The sequence below is a fragment of the Nannobrachium achirus genome (assembly GCF_963921795.1).
Source record: "Nannobrachium achirus genome assembly, chromosome: 9".
NCBI lineage: Eukaryota > Metazoa > Chordata > Actinopteri > Myctophiformes > Myctophidae > Nannobrachium > Nannobrachium achirus.
In genome coordinates, this window is record NC_137818.1 from 44,037,404 (window position 1) to 44,060,551 (window position 23,148).

General features: G+C 43.7%; 4 protein-coding genes across 4 annotated transcripts; 3 read left to right on the top strand and 1 right to left on the bottom strand.

Annotated features, from left to right (window-relative positions):
* Positions 1-1,415: 1,415 nt before the first annotated feature.
* Positions 1,416-3,302, top strand: LOC308290885 (cationic amino acid transporter 3-like; the record flags this gene model as incomplete). Its single annotated transcript, XM_080732799.1, has 1 exon — positions 1,416-3,302. The coding sequence occupies one exon, from the start codon at positions 1,416-1,418 to the stop codon at positions 3,300-3,302; it is 1,887 nt and encodes a 628-aa protein (XP_080588925.1).
* A 5,508-nt stretch (positions 3,303-8,810) lies between these two features.
* rhoaa (ras homolog gene family, member Aa) lies at positions 8,811-15,773 on the top strand. The gene is made up of 5 exons (XM_080733062.1): positions 8,811-8,873; positions 10,755-10,910; positions 13,082-13,202; positions 13,298-13,428; positions 14,218-15,773. The coding sequence occupies exons 2-5, from the start codon at positions 10,755-10,757 to the stop codon at positions 14,389-14,391; spliced, it is 582 nt and encodes a 193-aa protein (XP_080589188.1). The 5' UTR covers positions 8,811-8,873; the 3' UTR covers positions 14,392-15,773.
* Positions 15,774-15,800: 27 nt separating this feature from the next.
* Positions 15,801-19,973, bottom strand: tpk2 (thiamin pyrophosphokinase 2). The gene is made up of 8 exons (XM_080733061.1): positions 19,765-19,973; positions 18,821-19,062; positions 18,601-18,664; positions 17,569-17,699; positions 16,983-17,101; positions 16,689-16,821; positions 16,087-16,183; positions 15,801-15,992 (listed from the first exon to the last, which is right to left on the bottom strand). Exons 1-8 carry the CDS (start codon positions 19,832-19,834, stop codon positions 15,946-15,948), a joined length of 903 nt encoding a protein of 300 aa, XP_080589187.1. The 5' UTR covers positions 19,835-19,973; the 3' UTR covers positions 15,801-15,945.
* Positions 19,974-21,234: 1,261 nt separating this feature from the next.
* Positions 21,235-22,329, top strand: LOC308290886 (kelch domain-containing protein 3-like; the record flags this gene model as incomplete). The annotated part of the gene is made up of 1 exon (XM_080732800.1): positions 21,235-22,329. The coding sequence occupies one exon, from the start codon at positions 21,235-21,237 to the stop codon at positions 22,327-22,329; it is 1,095 nt and encodes a 364-aa protein (XP_080588926.1).
* Positions 22,330-23,148: the final 819 nt, after the last annotated feature.

The window sequence follows — 23,148 nt, forward strand, 5'->3', positions numbered from 1 at the left end:
GGTGTAGACTGCCGTTGTGCTACTACAACTACAAGTAATGTCCAACATATTTAGTACAAAATAAAATACAAGTAGGTATTGAACAGTTTTCTTATTTTATTTTTATTATCATGATCCATACAGGTCTACGGTAGGCTACTAGTACTTAAGTATACCGTTATACATTGTAATAAGAATAAATACACCAGCCATATGATGACGGCATTCAGCATGGGGCCAGAGAGCATCCTCAGATGGACAGATTTCTTTTTACAATGGCAGATTTGTCTGGTTCCCAGGCTATCACTGCCTGCCTGGCATGGGAACTGCACTGACATCAACCGCAAAGTGCAAGAGATTGTGATACGGTCAGCTCAGAGCATCAGTAGACGTGAGCTTCCCTCCATTCCAGGTGGCCCTCCACTTTCATCTTGGTGTCCCTATTTTGAGCATGTCATGGGTGAAAATAGGGATTAGAGGTTAACTCTTAATTATTCTTTAGCACAAAAATCAATTGCACACGTTTTTACTGATTGGCTTTTGGTTATATATTTTGGCTTAATATATTATAGGCTTAAAACATGATATTAATTATGCATTTCAACATTTAATGTTTGCAATTACATTTTATTTTAAACCCTAGCATCTCTTCTTGGGCAAACATTCAGCAAATAGCATATCTACAAGCTTACAAGGTGTTGTGTTGTTGTGACACGTGAGCTTGTAGAGTGGCTATTTCCAGCAAAGATATTAGGGGTCGTTGATGTATAGCTAGGGTTTAAGTGGTTTTGTTCATTTATATGTGGATATTTAAACATGTCAGCCTACAAGATAGTTTCCTGAGGAGGGTTATAGGATGCATGACTCCAATTTGGGCAAGGTTTCAGCTCGATTCAACAACATGAAAGCAACCTGTACAACTGCAATTTGTTATTGTTCGCTTATTACTCAGCAGTCCTGGTCTTGGGTGAGGACAAAATTCAAGTTGAGGAAGCGCTAAGTTCTGAACAGGGCAAAATCTGCACTTGGCTTTGCGATAACAAACTTGTCATTACACCTTGGTAAAAACAGAATCTATTATTTTTGAGTCCAAACATACCTGTAGTAGGATTAATGCAAATAATTTCATCTTCAGAGTTGACAATATAGTTATCTCAAGTAAAGAGGTTACTTATTTATTATTTAGTATACCAGAGGCTGTTTACATTTCCGACTAATGAAATATTCAATAGAGGTTAGTTAAATTGTTATTTACGGTATTCAGTATTGTTGATGGCATCATATATAAGATGACATCATCGATACTGAATATATATAACTAATTATAACTGTAACCATTTCAGATCTGATTTCATGTGCTAGGCAGTGCTGATGCATGCTCAACCAAAGGGAAGACGTCGTACGTCAATTACATTTCTCCCACATAACGATATATCATGGCTCACAAGCTGGCCAACTTGGGCAAAGTGTTGTTGCGTCGACGGGTGCTTGACTGCTCTGGTGAGGAAACATGCTTCTCCCGCTGCCTATCCACCCTGGACCTCATCGCCCTGGGCGTGGGCTCCACACTGGGCGCTGGTGTGTACGTCCTGACTGGAGAGGTGGCACGTGAGAAGGCGGGGCCCGCCATTGGCCTCTGCTTCCTCATCGCTACTCTCACCTCCATGTTGTCGGGGCTATGCTACGCCGAGTTTGGTACCCGTGTGCCCAAGACAGGCTCGGCGTACCTCTACAGCTTTGTGACGGTTGGAGAGATCTGGGCGTTCATCACAGGCTGGAACCTCATCCTGTCGCATGTGATTGGCACGGCCAGCGTGGCAAGGGTATGGAGCTCCACCTTTGACAACCTGGTGGAGCAGAAGATCTCTGGCTTCTTCAGAGCCACCATGAAGATGAAGGTTCCTGGAAACATCTTTGCGGAATACGCTGACCCCTTTGCCCTCTTACTGGTGCTGCTGCTCACTGGCCTGCTGACGTTCGGCGTGAAAGAGTCAGTGCTGGTTACCAAAGTCTTTACGGGCATCAACCTTGCTATTCTAGGCTTCATCACCATCTCTGGCTTCATCAAGGGGAAAATGGCCAATTGGAACCTCACAAAGGAGGACTTCCTTAGCTTCATGAAGTCCACCAACCGTAAAGTGGACATACCTGTTATTAATGACAACTTTGGCAACGGTGGATTCGCTCCATTCGGCCTGAGCGGAATTCTGTCCGGCGGCGCTACCTGCTTCTACGCCTGTGTAGGTTTCGACTCCATCGCCATATCAAGTGAAGAATCTAAGAACCCCAAGCGCTCCATCCCCATAGGCATCATAGCATCCCTACTCATCTGTTTTGTTGCCTACTTTGGTGTGTCGGCAGCACTCACCCTCATGATGCCCTATTACCAACTCGACACTCAGAGCCCCCTGCCAGAGGCGTTCAACCATGTGGGCTGGGCTCCGGCTAGATATGTTGTGGCCATGGGCTCTCTCTGTGCCCTCTCCACCAGCCTTCTGGGCTCCATGTTCCCCATGCCCAGGGTGATCTATGCCATGGCAGAGGATGGGCTGCTTTTCCGAGTTCTGTCCAGGATCAATGCCCGCACTAAGACCCCTCTCCTGGCTACTGTGGTCTCCGGCATTGTTGCTGCCTTGATGGCTTTCCTGTTTGAAGTGGCGGCTCTGGTGGACCTCATGTCATTTGGGACTCTGTTGGTTTACACCATAGTGGCCATCTGTGTGCTCATCCTCAGGTACCAGCCAAGACATTTGAATTCCTCCAGCCAGACAGAGTTAGAGGACCGGCCCCTTCATGAGAGCTTCATCCTTAAGCTATTGTTCTGCCCCAGCGGGAAGACATCGACACAGACCTCTGGCAACATTGTCTATGCCACCACAGCCATAATCTCGGTGCTGATCACCATCCTGTGCGTGGTGCTGACTTGTAAACAACCAGAGTTGCTGGCCGCGGATCCAGCCGTGGTGACAGCGTGCGTGGTCCTGGCTCTGCTCTGTGGCATCTGCGCCATCATCATCTGGAGACAGCCTGAGAGCAAAGAGGTTCTCACCTTCAAGGTTCCCCTGCTTCCCTGGCTGCCTCTGTCCAGTGTGTTCTTCAACATCTACCTCATGATGCAGCTAGACGTGGGCACGTGGTACCTCTTTGCTGTCTGGATGGCAATCGGCTTTGCCATCTACTTCTTGTATAGTGTCAGAAACAGCAGTGAGTCAGCCAGCTCACCTGTGTGCAAGTACGAGCCAACACTCCGGAGCAAGGCCCCCATCTACCAGAGAACCTCTGATGACAGTGACATGGTGGATGGTCTCCCTGTCCGTGTTTAGCCTTGATTATAATGAACGCTTTGCCTACCCAGAAGTGACTAACAATGAATACTGTGATACTCTTAGACGTTGGAAGTAGAGGGACAGTACAGCACCAACCTTTTTGTTTTTATATGGTTTATAATTTGACATTGGCTCCAGATGATACTCTGGCTAATTGACATGTTTGTTTTAGATGGGAATTTTTGCTGATGACTTTTTTCCCTTATCAATTACTCACCCCATGTCATGAAAATTCATGGATATTTTTTTGTTTGTTTATGTCAAACTTCTGAGCCAATATTCCAGTATTTGATGAATTTAAGTAAATAGGAGGTCAATCTTAACAAGAGAAATATATCTTTTTTTAAACTGAGATTACCCTGAGAGAGTGGATTTTAGATTTTATAGTTTTGCTTTGGCCTCCTGTTTACTTCAATTGATCAGTTATTGGAATATTGGATCAGGAATGTGACAAAAGCTCACAATGTGTCCTCGCAGAATGTTGGCCTCAGAATAGGTCTGCTATAGGGTTCATGTGGTTAAACAACATTTCAGAGATGTTCAAATGCATCTTGTGCTTGACTGCAGTAGCGCATATTAAGCCCTTTACAGACCTTCATCTATGCATAAAAGTGTCTTTGACCAAGAACACCTGCCAGGTTGATTCCTAGTACAGAGAGAGCTTGGGGAAGATTTCTGGCACTTCATATTTGGCCATGCATAAATCCCACACTGAAGTGTGTGTGTGTGTGTGTGTGTGTGTGTGTGTGTGTGTGTGCGCGCGCGCGCGCATATGCAGTTAAGCAGTCCAGCCGTATCTTGATATTTCTGGACCGCCTCATTTATAAATGTTAATTTGACCCACTTATAAATTAACCACCAGCTTCCCTATTTTGGGCATTTGTCATTACTTGCGCCAGCAGAGCGTGCAGTACAGTGATGGGTGCTGTCTTTGGGTGGGTATGTGGGCGTGGCTAACTGTACAAAGTTATAGGGCCTTTAGCCAATGAGGGAGCATCGTTCTTGGTGACATCACCACCAACCAACAAGTGTCCTCCTCACATACCCATAGACAGCTGAGCCACATACAGACAGAGCTCATCACTCTACTTGCCCGCTCTGCTGGCTCACAACTGTCACAAGTAGGCCATATTTGGCTATCCAAGCTTGTAAAAGCTTGGAAGATATAAAAAAAGAAAAGAAAACAGTGTGTGTGTGTGTGTGTGTGTGTGTGTGTGTGTGTGTGTGTGTGTGTGTGTGTATACAGGTATGTAATGTCATATCCATGACAGATCTGGACTGGGACAACTGGGTGATCTATCCTGAGAGAGACCTTCATCCTTGTTCAGTGTGCATCCTGCAACCCTCTGCTGGAGCTGCACTAGCCTGGGGCCAGCCTATATACAATGCAGCTAACTAGTAACTGCGTCTGCGTATACATCCCCTCCATGTTTTAACCATAGGTTTTAACATGTGTGGGGATGAAGTCTAGCTCCAGCTAGGCTAGAGCTGAACAACCTGCACTGTCCCTCAACATGACTGGATTTACATCCTATACACTGCAACCTAGAGGTCTAGGCAAGGCAAGGCAATTTTATTTGTATAGCACATTTCAACACCAAGGCAATTCAATGTGCTTTATACAGAACATCGAGAAAAGGAAACAATTATACAATATAGGATACAATTAAACAATTAGGATGCATAAAACAAAAGAAGTAAAAAAATAAAATAAAACAGACCTATACGATTACAGTGCAGAAGACAAAGAAACAGAAAAAGAAAGGTAACTCAATCAAAGGCAGGTGCAGACCTACAAACTATGGTGCGTTCCCAGGGACAGAAAGCAGACCTTTCCCAGATGACCTGAGAGATCTGGATGGTTCATGATATTGCACAAAATCAGAAATGAATCCATTCAAAGCTTATGATGTTCTCACTGTTCTGAAAGTTCTGATTGTTGTCCCGGGACAAATACATATTCATTTGACATGAAAAGGATTGAGAACGAGAACAAGAACAACTGAATTACCTCGAAATCCTGCTTGGCTATTTTAATGTTGATATATACATCCATGGCGCCGCCTGGTGGACAGTTGTGCTCTACTGGGCACTAAAGACTGGTAGGCGAGGTTAACTGGGCACAACACACCTTTTCTTATTTTGCCAGTGTGCCAGGTGGAGGCTACTGTAATATGAGGACCTCCAAAGGCCATTTATATATATATTTGGCCGCGGACCCCCATTTTTTTTTTTTTACCCCTGCAAGAACCCCTTGGGATCGCCGGACCACACTTTGAGAAACAACCCTGGTCAAGTGGGGCTGTGGTGTGGGAGCCTGGGCTGCCTTTTGATTGATTGATTGAGGTATTTAAGTTTTGGATAGGAAAAGGGTAAGGCAATGCTTATTTGTTATTTTCCATTGAGATCCTCTATTCAGACTGTTCTGTAAACTATGCCAAAAAATACTAATGTAGCCTATCCTATCATGATGGAATACAAGTTTATAGTGGATAGATTAGATATTATGAACCGCTGACGGTCGCAGTTCTGGCTGTTCTTTTCATGCCATGTCAATTTGCAGTTTACATCCCGCATCGTACGACGGTGTCGCGTGCCGAAAAATAGCAGATCTGTTTAGGCCAGGGGTCTTCAACGTTTTCAGGCCGGGGACCCCCAAACTGATGGGGAGATGGAGCAGGGACCCCCTACCACCCCGTAGGGTGCGGGGGGGGGGGGGGGGGGGGGGGGGGGGCTACGACATATTTTTTATTTTAAACATGTACAAGTTACAACGAGCATGGCCAGGGTGGGCCGTACCACTACCATTTATAAACATACTAGCCTACTTATTAACTGAGAACCAATGTCAATAATATCAACAATCTGTCAATTGCATAGTAATCATGTATTCAAGCTATTCAAAATGGATAGAATCATGATTTATTTTTAACATAAATGTGAAAAATGGCAAAAAAAAAAAAAAAAAAAAAAAACATTTTTTGAAATCTTTTTTTTTTTTTTTTTTTTGCAATAATTTCGCGGACCCCCTGCAGTACCTCCGCGGACCCCCTAGGGGTCGCGGACCCCCTGTTGAAGACCCCTGGTTTAGGCTATTTATTTTTTCGCCGCTCCGCAACACCGTCGTACGACGAAGCACGCAAACCAGGCTTTACTTCCGTTTTATCGCCAACGCCGAGAGGCGTGTATGTGTCTCCCGTAGGAAGTGAGGCCGATCGCCCCCCGCTACCCCCGCCTCCCCGTTCTTTGCTCCCAGACCACGCCCCCGACCGTCGCGATTGGCCGGCTGTACTCTGCTGTACTTCCTGGCCATGTCCAAGGAAGATCAAAGAAGGAACGGACACCAACGTCATTTTCGTCATTTCAGGCTCCATGGGACGCCGCCATGACACTTTGGCCACCCAAAATTAACATTAGCGTCTATGAGCACTTCGTCACTTCCGCCACCCAAAAGTGGCCACCCGGCGTGCCAACTTCCGGGTGTTGTCTGTTCCTTGTAGATATTCCTTGGCCATGTCCTGTTACTGTTGTTGTCGGCTATGGTGTGCAATTATTATTATTTTCCCCCCCACAGTCGGTCCTTCATAATAATGATAATAATAACAAAATAACTCAAAATAGCCTGATTCCACGCTGGCTACTCCCCCCCCCCCTCTCTTCCCAAACATAATAATAATAACAATAACAATAATAAAATGAACTCAAAATAGTCTGATTCCACGCTGGCTACTTTAGACTAAAGCATCAGTCTCCAGACGTTTTTCCCCCTCTCCCTCTCTTCCCAAACCTGCAGTCACACTGCTTTTCTGTGGGCAGTAATGCCACGCTATTCATGTGGTACAGTAATCGAACTTTACATCATTAGATGGTATTTAGCGACGGTCCAACAACAATATTGTCATCGGTCGGTCGGCAGCGTTGTAAATCACGCGCATTTTCATTTTTCCAAAAGTCCAAACGTCTCCGCGTATTCAAACGTCTCCACGTATGAGATGTGAAAATACTTTTCGCTGTACTGTACTGTACTTGTACTGTACACTGACAATAAATTGAATCTCATCTCTCTCAAACATCCTTCTACGCGTGACAGCACTAGTGCGACGCATAACTCTATGGTGCGACGCGACAACAACAGTAACAGGACATGGCCAGGAAGTACAGCAGAGTACAGCCCATAGATATGGTACAGCCGGCCAATCGCGACGGTCGGGGGCGTGGTCTGGGAGCAAAGAACGGGGAGGCGGGGGTAGCGGGGGGCGATCGGCCTCACTTCCTACGGGAGACACATACACGCCGCCGAGACGGGTATGGCTGCAGGCCTGGAGACACCTCCCTCAGCAGATCTTTCTTGTCAGACCTTTCGTCTCAGAACGGAAGTGTGTGTCGGCGCGCTTCCGGCGCTTACGAGTGACGTCACACAGCAGACTTACAAGCTCACAAGGCTCACAACGCATCACAAGCGCAACGTTTTGTGGGCTTGTAGATCGGCTGTTTTCGCCAACCAACACTGCCACCGGTACCCAGTCGTTTTTAGAGACAGCTACATGGATAAATTATTATTGCAGAAAATTCCTCTTCAAACCATTATTGAACACTGGAAAATAACACATTTCTTAATAATTAGTTAATTTATTTTAATAAATATCAGCGGCGAGGCGAGGCGAGGGATCCCCGGGGACCCCCTCTGAGGAGCGGCGGTCCGCGAGAGAGCGAGAGACACTCCGGTGGAGGGTCGCCGGCGACGGTCAGCGGCCCCGTGGTCAGCGGCGAGAGACCCTCGCAGGGCGGCCGACTCACGGCCACCGTGCGGGGGACCGTCGCCGGCGAGGCGGCGACCCTCCACTGGGCGGGGGTCTCACGGACCGTCGCTGCGGTCGCCCCGTGGTCGGCGGGCGAGCCGGGCGAGGGACCCCCGCAGGCCGGCCGACTCACGGCCACCGTGCCGGGGTGTCTCTCGCGGACCGCCGGTCCTCAGGGGGGGTCCCCGGGTGTCCCTCGCCACTAATATTGATTATTAAAAGTTATTTTTCATTATTAAGAACTTTTTCTTTTTTTGTAATGTTATTTTCCAGTTTGAATAAAGGTTTGAAGAGGAACTTTTGGCAATAAGAATTAATGCAATAGCCTACTGTTATTTATTATTAAAAGTTACTTTTCATTGTAAAGAAACGTTTTATTTTCCGTGTTCCAAAAAGGCAGACAAGCCACAGTACAGTGGAACGCAGCTTCCTTTAAGATTTTTTACCCTGTAGACTTGCCGTTGTTATGGTTGTACCTGAGACGAGAGGTCTGACAAGAAAGATTTCTGCTGAGAGAGGTGACTCCACCCCTGCAGCCATACACTCTTGCCAACGCCGGTAAAAGAGAACTGTGGATAGGGTGATTCACTCGCTCTGCTCATTGGCCCAATCAGCCGTCGCTCACATTTTCCCCGCGTCGCATTGGCCAGATGTCCGAGGCATGGGTGGACGTTATCGGCGTGGCACACTGTAAGGGGCGGGGCTTGAAGGGTCGGGCAGGAAAAGAAAAGGAAGGCGAGGAGGCATCTTCTCATCTCACACGAAAACGGTAAAAGGAAAACATTTTACACCGCCTCTCTCTTGTCGCAGTCGGTGCCGTCATGATCCGTGGTTTATGTGTTAAGTTGCCCAATAAGGACACGCAATAAATTAAATTAAGCTCCTAAAGTTAACAGTGTGGCCGACTTTATAAAGCGGGCCGCTGACCCCCATAAACTAAGCAAAGAGGCTAGCTAAAGTTAGCTCGCTAACTGTGTTAGCTTTGATGATGACGGGAGGGGAACTGCCTGTCTGTCTGGCCGACGACAACACTGCTGAACATTTAGCATGCCAAGTTCTCTCATCAGCAGGGGTCATCAATATGTCTGTACACGGGTGGCAAAGACATGGTCTTGTCCGTGGCACATTTTAGATGTTCTTTTTGACACACCATTATAATCTTCTTATTTTGATCATAAAACCCACTGACTGAATGTCAAGTCTCCAGATTTTCTTGAGAATATGTATGACACTGTATGTATGGCACAGTATGAGTCCACTAGTAGTGGTTCTCAAATGTTTTATTTGCAAGGACCACCATAACTCTGAGATTGCACAGATCCATTTGTACACACTCATAGTAAGTTACAACCCTATTATGATCATTCAGGGCTAGCTCTTTATGTGTTTCTGGTAATATTATTGTCCACTCATTTTGTATGTATGTGGCAAAATGTATATGGTGAATTCTGACAAAAATGTCCACCGCCAATGGGAATCATGAGATCTATTTATACAGATCAAAAGCATCGATAAGTTGTATAACAACAATTGAGTGTTGTTATGTATCATTACCCTTGTTGAAGTTGTGGGTCCTAAAAGTCACAGATGTTGGCATCCTGCAGCCTTAGCAGAAAATTTGACTCCCATATTCCTGAAAATAAATATTATTGGCATTTTGTAATATTTATAGTTAGGGCCTGGATTTGTAGCCAGGGCCTAATACGTTGGACATTTTCAAGCGTTGATTAGCCATGTTTGTTATTAAGTTAATGGCCTGTAAACATGTCACTTCTGTCATGGTGATGGCTTGTCAGCTGACTCTGACCATTAGTATCCCACTGCATCATGTAACCCCTGACACATGTCATTATAAGAAATGTTAGCTATCCTGACAGCCTTGACAGCTAATAACTTTCTTCAAGAATGTGTAACTCAAGGCTTTAAGTAACTGTAATGTGTCTGTCACCTACATAGTGCTGTTTTGACAGTTTCAGGTCTGTCATGGCTTTTAGTGGCCACTCACTACAATTCAACCATTAGAACTCATTCATCATATTTCCCACAACTGTTATATTTAAATTGCACCTAACTTCTGACGGGCAATTATCGCTATTTATATGTGTTATTATTTCGACTAAAGGTTAGGGTTAGTGTTAGGTTTTAGGGATACCAGTAGGTTTAGGCATAGTTTTACAGAGGTTAGGGTTTCGGTTAAGTTTAGGCATAGTGGTTAGCATTCACCAGCGTCGGCAGAATAGCTTTTCACTAGGTTAACATTCACCTGCGTCGAACAAATGTTATGTCGAAATATCGACACGCTCCCACTTCTGACTTCATAACATGATAATGGTGGTATTAAGACCATGGGTAATACATGGGACAAGTTTGTAATTTACCTTTTTTTGCTAATAAACCATAAACATTTGTCCCAAGACAGCAATCTTGACAGATCTGCTTAACTATTTGGAATGAGCATTGTGTGTCTATGCTTGAGCGATGAAAAACTCTTCGTCTCACAGTCCTTCTGAATTATAGACTAAATATACACTCTCCACAACACTCCCTACACTGACTAATTTTCTATCATGTTCAGTGCAGTACAGACCTGAGAGCTCTAGATTGATTGTGTGTTGCATTTCTGTCTTAACTCTGAGATATTTGGTTTCAGATGGCTGCAATCCGTAAGAAACTTGTGATCGTTGGTGATGGTGCTTGCGGGAAGACTTGTCTTCTCATAGTGTTCAGCAAGGACCAGTTCCCTGAGGTCTATGTGCCCACAGTGTTTGAAAATTATGTGGCCGACATCGAGGTGGATAGTAAACAGGTAAGCCAGTTAACTGCCTTTGCACAACTTAGATACAAAAAACCCCCCCAAAAAAACAGATCAAATGTTTTTCCTCAAGCTTATTAACAACCTCTGGTTATCATTTGAGATGCTGTCTATTTCAATTTGGTATTCTAAATATGAATTAATCTTCCACTTGATGGTCATTGTCTTATAAACATAATAATCCGCAAAACATTTGGCGTAACTCGCTGTGCTGGTATTGCCTGATAAGTAGGGATGGTCCGATCAGGTTTTTTGGAACCGATCAGCGAGCACCGATCACAAAAGTTTGATCACCCAATACCGATCAATCACCGATCCGATCAAGTTATTATTTATATTTTCTAAATGTTAATGTTTTAACTTTAATTCATTCATTCACTCATGAATTCATTTATATATTTGCCTTATAGTTATTTACCAGCATTACTATGTATTTATTATCATAGCAGTAACTAATTATTCCTTCAGCACTGTGGAAATCAATACCCCAAAATGGCCTCAAGTGGGCATACTGAACGGCTGGTTGATCGGATTCACCGATCCGATCGGATCGGTGAATTTACCTTTTGATCTAAACCACCGATTATCACCGATCACGCTTTGATCGGCCCGATCCGATCCATTGCCGATTGATCGGTAACATCTCTGATAAGCGACCGTTTATTAGTTTATTTTCTAACGGCATAGTACTTTATTACTCGCGCGAGAGGTGACTGTACGCAAGTGAGACTGAAACTTTAATACATCTAGTAAATGTAATGTTCTTGAGAAGCCACTGTTTCAGTACCTCTCGCATGTTTGTGTTTTGCACAAAGACATTTTGCTAACCACACACACCCCCATTGCTGTGAGTTTTCTTTGACAACACGGCAGGCACACTGACAGCAAGACATTAAGGTTTGGGAGGCCTGCTTGTGCGCTCCAATAGGTGAGCAAGTGCCTGCACAGAGCACGCTGTGAGTCGGCAAGCCGCGTGGACGGAATTGTTTCATCCCCTGTTAACAAATTGCACACGTTAGCAGGCTTGCCCGCTAACCACATCATGTAAACACACTGGCTACAAGTGGGCACATGCCACTTCCACCCAGTTAAAGGGAGGACTGAGTAGCCAATGAAAACAATGGGAAAACTGCAAAAGGCATACACACGTTCCCTCCCACCCCCAAGAGAGCAGCCCGTTAATTTGTGTATTTTGTGGTAAAACAATCTATATATTATCCCCACAGGAATCATTAATAGTGTTTGTTCATAACATGTCTCTCAAGTAAATACATTTTCAGGTGGGTTGCCAACTTAATCCAGTCTGGAGAGTAGTGCCAATTTATCAGTTTCAATTTGATAGTGTTCCAGTTCCAATTTTGCCAGTTCATTTTATTTTATTTTTTCTTCATCACTTCCAATTTCACTTGTTTACCCTGTAACCTGTATGAGTTCTTTATCCTGATTAGCCTGCTCTGACAGTGCTGATGGGCATATACACATCTTAGCAACTACTGTAAAACTATACCTTTGGTAACAGAGGACAGACAGATCAGAGAATAAGTAAGGGGGGGGGGGGGCTTTTATGCCTTTATTGATAGGACAGTAGGCTGACAGGAAATGGGGGGAGAGATGGGGAGTGACACAAAGGTTGTCCGGATCGGGAATCAAACTGGCGACGCTGCCAGGCATCCATGCCTATGTGGTATGCACCTGGACCAGTAGGCCAGCAGCGCCCCAGAATAAGTCATCTTCATGAAATGCCAGGCCGTCAGTGTAAATAAGAAATACATCTTCCTGTTTAACCACAGGAGGCCTATACTGGGACTCCTCCAGTTTTCCCTCCATATCACTAAACATCTTCCTCCAAAATAGCTGATCTACAAGCTCAGCGCATTGCAACACGTTTTACAACTTTATTACTTTTTGGCCTTTCTGACTATCTCCGACCAATCGTATATGTGTATGCCCAGCAGAGAAAGCTGTCAAAGCGATCTATGATTTCTATTGATTTGTTTAGTGATCTTGTTTACTTAAACATGCATCCATTCTGAAATGTACAGAGGGGATGCCCCGAAGTCTAAAAAGACAATTTGTTGAAGCTGTACTGCAATCATTCTAGACATCTAGCATTCAGTGTCTGTCAGAGGAGTCAGTACTGTATTAAATGAGTGATCTGCTCGTAGGTTGAGCTGGCTCTGTGGGACACAGCCGGTCAGGAGGACTACGACAGACTACGGCCTCTCTCCTATCCAGACACAGACGTCATCCTCATGTGCTTCTCCATCGACAGCCCAGACAGTTTAGGTGAGACCTCTATCTTAGAGTTCCTTCTTTCTGTCCTATGTTCTCCTTCTTTTTTGTCTAGAGAGCCTGACCTGATACCTTGTGTTTCCACACAGAGAATATCCCAGAGAAGTGGACTCCCGAGGTCAAGCACTTCTGTCCCAATGTGCCTATCATTCTTGTGGGAAACAAAAAGGACCTGCGAAATGATGAGCACACACGTCGCGAACTAGCAAAGATGAAACAGGTTGGTATCCTATATCTGTGGTTTGGTGTCCAGCCATGTCCTAACCTTATTTGTCCAGGGTATAGGATCAATAAAAAGACTGAGAGGGTGATATCTGAGAATCCCATTGGGTTAAGGGCTGATACAACATTAGGTGGCTAATCAGTGAAAGTTAAAGTGCCACTGTGGAAGGAACTCAACATGGCCACCACGCTTATTGTGTTGATCAAATGGTATTTTGTCCTGTTCTTTAAAGCTATGGGGCTATGTTAAACAAATTATCACCTGGTCATTTGTGGATGCCCTCGGTTAGGTTAGCTAAGGCAATGGTGAATGGCTGGGTGGGCAATAATTGTTAGGGTTAGGCTTACGGTTACACACTGACGGAAGCCTGGATAGTCGAAACGTTTGTTAATTTCTAAGTTAACTTAGCCTACTGGTCCAGGCGCATACCACATGGGCATGGATGCCTGGCGGCGTCGCCACTTGTTTTAAGGAGCGCGTGGTAACAACACATTTATAAATGGATGGCTTGCCATATTTATCACACCACGTCCATGTCAATTCCATTGAGCTTTTTTAATTACAGGAAGACAATCCTCTGACAATTCCTCAATTACTTAATTTAACCTGTGAGAATGTCCACTTCAATTGTTTTATCCTCATTCTTCAATACAAATTATATGTAGGTTTTGTATGAATATCTTGTTGCATGTTAAGTTGTCGGCTAACCATTTCATGTACACAGCAATAAAGGCATTATTGTCTGAACATGGGTAACTGTTTTTGTTACTTGATCTGCCAAAACAGGAACCAGTGAAGCCAGAAGAGGGACGGGACATGGCCAACCGCATCAATGCCTTCGGTTATTTGGAGTGCTCAGCCAAGACGAAAGATGGAGTCAGGGAAGTATTTGAGATGGCTACTAGGGCGGCGCTGCAGGCCAAGAAACGAAACAAGAAGAACGCCTGCGTTTTGCTATAGAGAGCTTGGGAGAGACGGGAGAGGGAGGGACGGGAAAATTGAACCAGGCCAAGGAAAAATCATACGCCCCTTCACAGCAGGGTGGAAAGATTTCACATGGGATTAAAAATATAGCAAACCAGGCCAAAAGAAATAGAGATTGGAGGTCAAATATGATAAAAGGGAGTATACACATTTAGGGCCAAGATGATTGCTGTCAGCTGTCAAGTGATAAAAAAATTGTGCAGTTAAGATTTCCAATTAGGTCCTCAACTAAGAGAAGGTTAAGAGTAACAATACATCTCTCACTTAAGCTTTTCAATGTGTGGTGGTGCCCTTAACTAGGCCTGCCTGTTTGTTCTCTGAAGAGAATATGACAAAGATTGCTATTCTCTATGGTTCTAAGCCTCAGCATTATTGCTGTGGTAGAGACAAGTTTGGAAAGAGATGTGGCATCCGTGCATCCAAAATGATGCGTGCTTGCCAAACTTTGTCAGTGACCTCCATGGCTTGCAGTGTGTCTGTCTGTGCTTGTCTTTTCTGTGCAGCCATTCCGTAGGTGTTTTTCTTTTCTTTGTGTTGCCTATGGATAGGTAGACTAACCTATCTTCATGTGGACCAGCTCTTTTACGAACCAATGGTCCAACATTATAGTTCATTTGATACAAGCAATTTTGATTTATTTAAATAGCTAAATGTTTTTATTTGCCTTTGACTATAAATACATATTAAATGCATACTTGGATAATAAGACTAACAGATTTCTTTTTTAGTGTTTTATATAAGCTTGTTCATGTATTGTATTAATTTTACTTAAGAATTTGGTTGATCATTAGTTTGGGCTTTCTAGTCAGTATAATGATATTCACTTGATGTGGCCTGTCAGACGCACTGTCAGGGTTTGAGAGGGGGTATGGTTTTGTATACGGTTGGGTATTAATACTTTTACAAATTGGCATATTCCCCTTTCAGAATAGTTTTTTTGCCTGCATGCCAGGCTGTTATTGGGAGTGATTATTTTTATTTTATTTTTTATTAATGTTGACCCATTCTGGCATTCCCACCACTCCATTCATCACATCTCAAACACCCCCATCACCCTTTTTTCTCTTGTACTGTATGTTTTAACTTTTTGTGACATTCTACTGGCTTAGTATTCTGTATTAGTTGTGCATATTTTGCTAAATCAACATAAAACAGACAAAAAGTTCAATGCTTGAAAATAAACTCTTGAAAAGAAAATGATGTCAATTATCATCTGCGAAACTGCAAGCAACTCCTGAAAGAGCTTAGGTATGTGAGGCAGAATGTGTTTTGTATACAAATTCACCCTCATGTTTCTTCAGTTCTCTTTTCAATGTACTCTAAAGGAAATAAATTGTAATAGGGAATGACCAAATTTATTATTGCTCATATGCTCCTTTTTACACAAAAAAATCAGTCTGCATGTCATTGTTTACAAGCCATGTACAGTATTTCTGATTCACTGGGAGAGAAGTGACAGACCATGTTATTACACAGCATAGACCATCATTTCAGATGATGTGTGGACGTTTCCCAACGTCATTTTAGGGACTATAATGTTTGATGGAGTCCTGCTACGAATTCCTGGTAAAACGGCTCTGAAATGAAAGGCAAGAGATAATGTTATTACAACGTGTTCATCATCGAACATATATACAGTACATGCATGCACGCACACAGTGTGGAACATACCTGTGTCTGGCTCAATAAAGGAGTGTCTGATAAGGAAATCTAAGACGACCATGGCACAGTTGGGTTTGAAGTCATCGGTGACCAACAGTTCTTTCACCTAAAAATGAGAAAACGTACTCCGCAATCATTACATTTAACAACTGTATTTGAAAGAGGTCTGTTTCATTGGTAACACAAATCAAGCCCTTTATAAACACGACCCTCAATTATACTGCATGTTCAAAAGAAATCAATGATTGGGAATTTAATGGTGCATTTTAGGCAACACAACTTAACAAAATACAGAACCTTTTGAGAGGTTTCTAATATAGACGTTCTATTTTGATCGTCTTAAGTACCAGTTCTTATGCCTTAACTTAAAGGCCTGTCCATACTGTCTCTCCGACTACCGAACCTTTCATCGGAAAGGTCCGGTTCGGCTACAAAATGACGTCACTCGCGTCTTCTAAAAAGCATTACCCCGAATTAGTTAAGTCGGAACTATCGGATGAAAAGTTTGGTGGTCGGAGACAGTATAATAGCTGGTACTTAAGACAATCAAAATACAGCCCAGAATGTTAGAACAAAATACAGCCCAGAATGTTAGAAAAGGGCCCACTAACCTTATGTATGGGTAAGAGGTAGAAGTCTTGCACTTCCCCGTCCCCTATCCTGGGCTTGAAGTCAGGAGGAAGTTCTAAGTCAAAGACAAACTGGCTCTCTGGGAACACGCCCTCCTCATCTTCATAGGTATAGCTGTAAAACAGGTGTTTGATTAACCACCCCTATTCTGGGGAAACATTCACCAGAAATGGCAAATCTAAAAGGAGGAGGATGCAAATAACTTGTGACTAGTTTAACCATTTTAACTGCTTTGATATCATCTTGCTACTTGGCTGTGGCAGGAATCAAATTACCTTACAGTGCTCACAGGGCGGGCTTTCTCGGCGATGTGTGCAGGTATACATGCTTCCTCCTCGCATTCTTTGACCATGGTGTGTTTGATGCTGATACCTGCAGCCAGACCACCTGCTGCCTTGAACAATACAGCAGTATATCTCAATGTCAGACTTTATGGCCCTCCAATGCATGCTTTTGCTAGGAAGGAGGGCTTTCTCCATCAAGTTAAAAACAAATCATTTACAAATGGGCAGTCCTGGTTGAAGTTTGGTATGAGAATTTGTTTTTAGATCTCACAAATCAATTCTAGTAAGCCAGGTATCCTGCTTCAATTAAATACATAATATATTTCAAACACAGTTCCCGATAAATGATCAGCCACTGTAGCTAGTATTAACCAAGCAAACCCTATATACTTAATTGACTGGGGACCCACAGGGTCAATACTTGGCATAGGGACGCTAATGGTTAAGTCCCTTTCCTGTACAAAGTCTGACTATGGCTGGGTTTAAATGTCCAGTTTATCATTGCTGGACTAGTGTTTCTCATGCATCAAGGTGTAGCATGTTAGGTGTAGGCTGAGTTTACACAATGCACACTCACCAAGTTGTCCAGTAGCCCCGGGTAGGTCTGCTTAGTAGGAGAGCGCCTCGACAACCACATCCTCACCTCCCCGCTTTCATCCCGACAGTACCCATTTATGTGGACTCCGTAACGCTTCACTCCGAAAAGACCTGTATATTGTGCATAAGACTGAGAGGTCATTTCTGCTTTGTTAGTGAAACGTCTACAGTGGAGAATGACAGGAAGCAGAGGCAATGACATGTAACAGGAAGGGTCTGGAACCCCAGCCCAGACATCACAGTCAGTTCTTTGCCTAAGGAGTGCCAACACTCACTGACAGAACCACCAGGGCGGCATCTGCATTACCATTGCTGCTTATGCAAAGCCTCTGGTGACCAAGGGCGTGCCAGAAGCTGATGGAAAAGAATGTCGATCACGTCAATTCCGATCACAGGCCTGTGTTAAATGTCATTCCCCCCGTCTGACCCCAGCTTCCTGTCTCTCTGAACTGAACTCTATCTAAAATAAATATTTAAACGGCCGCTGACATATAAAAAAGGGGGAGAAAAATCTCTTTGTTACGTCAACATTGTTTGTGTGAATATGTTTGTTTATGCTTATTTATTGAAATGGCAAAAATGCTAAGAATAGTGCTCTGGTGGGGAGACGTGACTTTCCCCAGCTACCAGCGCTCTAGAGCGGGAAGAGATAGGAGACAGACTGGCTCTTCCTGACCGGGGAGAAATGCCGATTGCGCAGCGTTTCTGAAACTATTCATTTGTGTGTGTGTGTGTGCGTGCGTGCGTGCGTCCGTGTGTGTGTGTGTGTGCGTGCGTGCGTGCGTGTGTGCGTGTGTGTGTCGGGGAGCTGGAGGAGGAGACGTACATACATAGATAGCTACAGTACATAGCCTAGATCACATAACGTTGCACGCCGTTTCAAACTGTTTTCAGAGAGACCATGTGACTTACTAATATCGGGCCGTGACACAGGCACTTTAAATAAAGCTTTATAGCTGTATATTGAGTGCATGTCGATACTGTCATTGACTTTGTGCGTACCAAAACCTACTTGTGGCTGATCTTTCCATGCACATCAGAGGAGCGTCACAGAACTTTGCCATTACTTGATATTTCTGAAAGAAGATAATAGTTTGAGGATAATGTTGCACATGATTATGTGCATGTATGGAGAAATACTGTCAGGAGGTATAGCAAGAAACAGGTGTGTGTGGGTGTGAAGCATGACACATCACTGAAAAAGTCATTTATGCTTGTTCAGGGTTCCTCACCTCATCTCGCCATCCCTTCAGACATGTCAGAGTGCTGTCTTGCCTAAGGGTTTGAAGGACCGGGTCGATGGCCTCTGACCTGCTCCCATAGGAGTCTAGAGTATGGCACAGTGAAATGGCACCGCTGTGTGGTGGATTGAAAACGTCAGGAAAACCAGCCAAAATGGAAGCAACTTTGGGCAGGATCCAGCCAACTTGTTCTCCTGCAACCTCGAACCTAAGGCAACTTGCACGACTTGAGCCTGTGTGAAATGGCAACCACATTAGATTCATTGCTTGGTTCACACATACATACAGCCGATAGTGGGGCTGCGTCGTGTTCAATATTTATAAAATCATATTTCACTATATAAATGTGTGTGTGTGTGTGTGTGTGTGTGTAACCAAATAGCCTACCTCAATATCTATATTGTGACCATAATATTTGTAATAAATAATCAGTAATGCCTATATAATAACTAAGTGTGTATTTTAGAGGTAAATACATGCAGCTATAACAGTCAGGTATATGTTCAGAAGATTACATAACGTTACTGTAATATCAAGGAAAAGACAACAATACCATATCAGACACCTCATTTCACAATACAATATCGATATACAGTATTGCCCAGCCCTAGCTGGTAGCAGCAGGCATGGCTCTAGAATGAAAGTAGGCTACCTTACTTAAAAAGGAATATGAGCCATTAGGGTTAGCTTATTCGAAGACAGTGTGGATAAATAAAATAAGAGTTACTGTTGTCACTCAACCACAATTTATCTAGCCTAGTAAACTGACTCCTCCCATCTTCTGTTCGAATCGCATTCGAATGAAGGCAGGAAGAGACTGGTTTACGAGGCTACAATTTATCGTGTTTAGATATTCAAGCTAATTAATCCCATGATGAACCCAACATTCACTGCTTCCAGGCACCCAATAGTTAACATGCATGCTGTCTTGTTACCTGGTGAATAAAAGTTATTCATTCGGCGAAGTAGATGAAGCATTTTATCAGACCAGGTAGTGTTTGCCATTTGCCCAGCAGTGAAGGAACATCTGGTCCATCAGATTCACTCGAGTTCAAACTGTGGTTGGGACGACCTAAAAATTCATAAATGCTCCATATTTTTAGTAAGTTTCCAAGTGAATTTGCGCACTGTTGTGGTTACTCCATTTCCCCCAGTGTAGGTGCGCATGCGCTCCAAACAAGCTTTAGACAGACAGACAGGAACCGATATGTTATAACCACATTATAACTCTGGAACCCAGGAGGAATCATTTACTTTGTAGGTTGCAGATCCGGTATGGAGCGGATACGGGAGACAACAGTCTGGCCATGCGAGACTAGTGTGCATGTGCGTGCATGTTTATGCAAATTACCGGCGGATACAGTAGGCGGGCTCTCGACCAGATCTGAGCCCTGAGCAGCAAATAGATCAACTCGATAAATACATTTAATTCGGGATATTTCACTTTTTATTGTCTACTCAGTAGCATCCTTTAAAATTGCCCTGAAAAACCACTTACAGGCAGCAGCCGTTCGCAACTGGTAAAAATAAATGAACCTAGCCCAACCCTACCCTCCCCTGCCCCTTCTTTGTATATAGGCCTACTGTTTGTTTAGACTTACTGTTTTCTTTTTTGTTTTTCTTTACATATCTACTGCATAGTAGCCTACTGTGTTCTATTTGTCTGTCATTCAATGTTATATGAGATACTTCAATGGTTTCCAGTGGAAATAAGCTTAGTCTTTTCATGGATCTCCTTTTAGTAGACCTTGTACCAGTGAACTGTACCGTCATGAAACTGTACCTTTTCCTATGCAAACTTCTAATAAAGTCTTCAATCAATCAATCAAAACTACTCAGGCTTTTGGGTGCACCCCGGACATTTTTCAAGTTGCTTTATTCAGTTTCAGATATTTGATTTTCATTTTATCAGACGCCTCCTTCCTTTACTTTACAAACCCATTGTAATTTCAAACTCCATTTTAACCATGATAGTTCTGATAGTTTAGGATGGGTGTTTTTCATGAATCTAACATGGGTAAAATGGAGTTTGAAGTAGACAAAAAAAACGTTTTTTTTAAAGTAAATATCCCTTTATATAGGCCTAACTTTTTATGAGTAGCGTACATTTCATTAAGCGTCCCACGAAGCTTGGCCAATGAACCAAGCTTCGCGGACACTGTCGGACACTTATACATATATAAACAGACAAAGCCAGATGTAGAAGCGGTTAGCACCACTTAAAAAGAAAGAGGGATATTCTCTGCTCTCTCAATTTGAGAAATCAGCAGGCATCAGCTTCCCTGATTGGCCAATCCAACCTGTTGGCTCCGCGGAATGGCCATCCACCGTGTGACGTTTGTGCTGCTGTACCAATATAAGTTGTAGCACGTGCAATATGACTATTCCTTGGTCTGGTTTATGAAATGTTTCACTGGATAGTGCAACTGAAAGGAGGACCAAAGAGAGCTGGTCTTGTTGCTGTGGCAGTGGGGCACAAGGAGTACTCTTTTGGAGGGTACTACTGTCCATGGGAGAAATCCCAGAATTTGTTCAACATGGGTCAGATTGAGGTGCATGTCTTCAACACAGTGTCTTTGCGCTGGACAAAGTTACCCCCAGTAACAACTAGAAATGCAGACCGTCCCCTTGAGGTTCCAGCCATGCGCTTGGGTCACACAGCTGTTCTGATTGAAGATATCATCTACATCTGGGGAGGGAAAACGTCCATAGATGAGTACTGCAACGTTCTTTATGCATTTGATGTCAACACCCACAGATGGTTCAAGCCCAAGGTTTCTGGGACTGTTCCAGGGGCGAGGCGTGACCACTCAGCATGTGTCTTGGAGAAGGTTATGTATATCTTCGGAGGATCCAGTGATCTTACCGGATACACTAATGACATCTACAATCTGGACAGCACAACAATGATGTGGTGTTTAATTAACACCAGAGGTTCTCCAACGCCTGTTTCATCACGTCACTCTGCCACCATCATTGGGGCAACGATGCTTGTATTTGGGGGCAGAGGGGACCGGGACGAAGACTACTACAACATCAGAGTGTTTGACACAGAGACCAACTGCTGGTTGTGCACGCCTTCTGCACAGCTACTTCCAGAAGGACGCATGTGTCATTCAGCCTTTGCCTACAATGGAGAGCTGTACATATTCGGTGGCTACAACTTTCTTCCCTTCTCTTACTTACGGAAATTAAATGATCTGTGGAAATTCAATCCAGAGACCTTCTCCTGGAAGAAGATTGAGCCCAAGGGGAAAGGCCCGTTTTCATGGCAGTCTAGTATGTGCTGTTGCAGAGTGGGAGATCATATCCTCTTTGGAGGATACACACGTGATGACCTGTACATCTTAGACTTAAATCCTAGTCTGAAGACATTATGCAAGCTAGCGGTTATTCAGTCCGGTCTTGAGCAGTGGGAACTCCCACACGACATCAGGTGGGAACTGGAAGCCATGATCCCCAACGGCAACAGAAAAAGCTATAACAATGTGGTTCCATGAAATGGAAAGACGGGAAAGACAAGATCACCGCCCTTAATTCAGATTGGAAAGAAAGCAGAGTAATGTGCTCACTAGGCAGCATCATACAGGAAAATGAGACCTCTTTTACCGAGAACAGTGCTAGAGCAGACATGGGATCTCATCTCTAAGAATAGAATCTTTACTCTTCATCAGGAATGAATGTAGAAACAAAGTGCTTTGTGTGAAGGAATCAACAGTTTAGGAAAGATGTAAAGGAGAAGACCTTGGAGGGATAGGAAAATTACTACAAAGGTGGAGACCGTAGTATTTTTTTTAAATGTTCCTCTATCATGTTTGAGGTAGTAATAAAGTGAACAGTAGGTCAGATATCAAGTCAAAATGACCAGTTATGTTCTGAAGGCTTTTTCAGTTTTGTCCAATAAAATAGGTTACATTTCACCCCTTACTTTCATCCTGGTTTGTACAGGACACAGGAAATAGGCTACAATAGTGTGACCCTAAGCATGCTGTGTGTGATCAATCCTGTTGAAGCAAGTAACTCTCCCACCCAAGGACATAGACAACCAGTTATAGATGCTTTATTCACGGGGCCAAATAAGTTCTGGTGTCTCCTTAGCCATGAATTCTATCCCATCTGCAGAAACCATGTTTGGCAGCCGATCTTAGTCCATGTTTGACATGTTCCTTATAACATGGCTTTTATTGTGTTTATTTACAAGTGAAATTCCATCCATCCATCTTCAATTGCTTTTCCGGAATTGGGTCGCAGGGGAGCTCTAGACTTCCCTTTCTAAGCAATATTAGTCACTTCCTCCTGGGGGATCCCGAGGCGTTCCA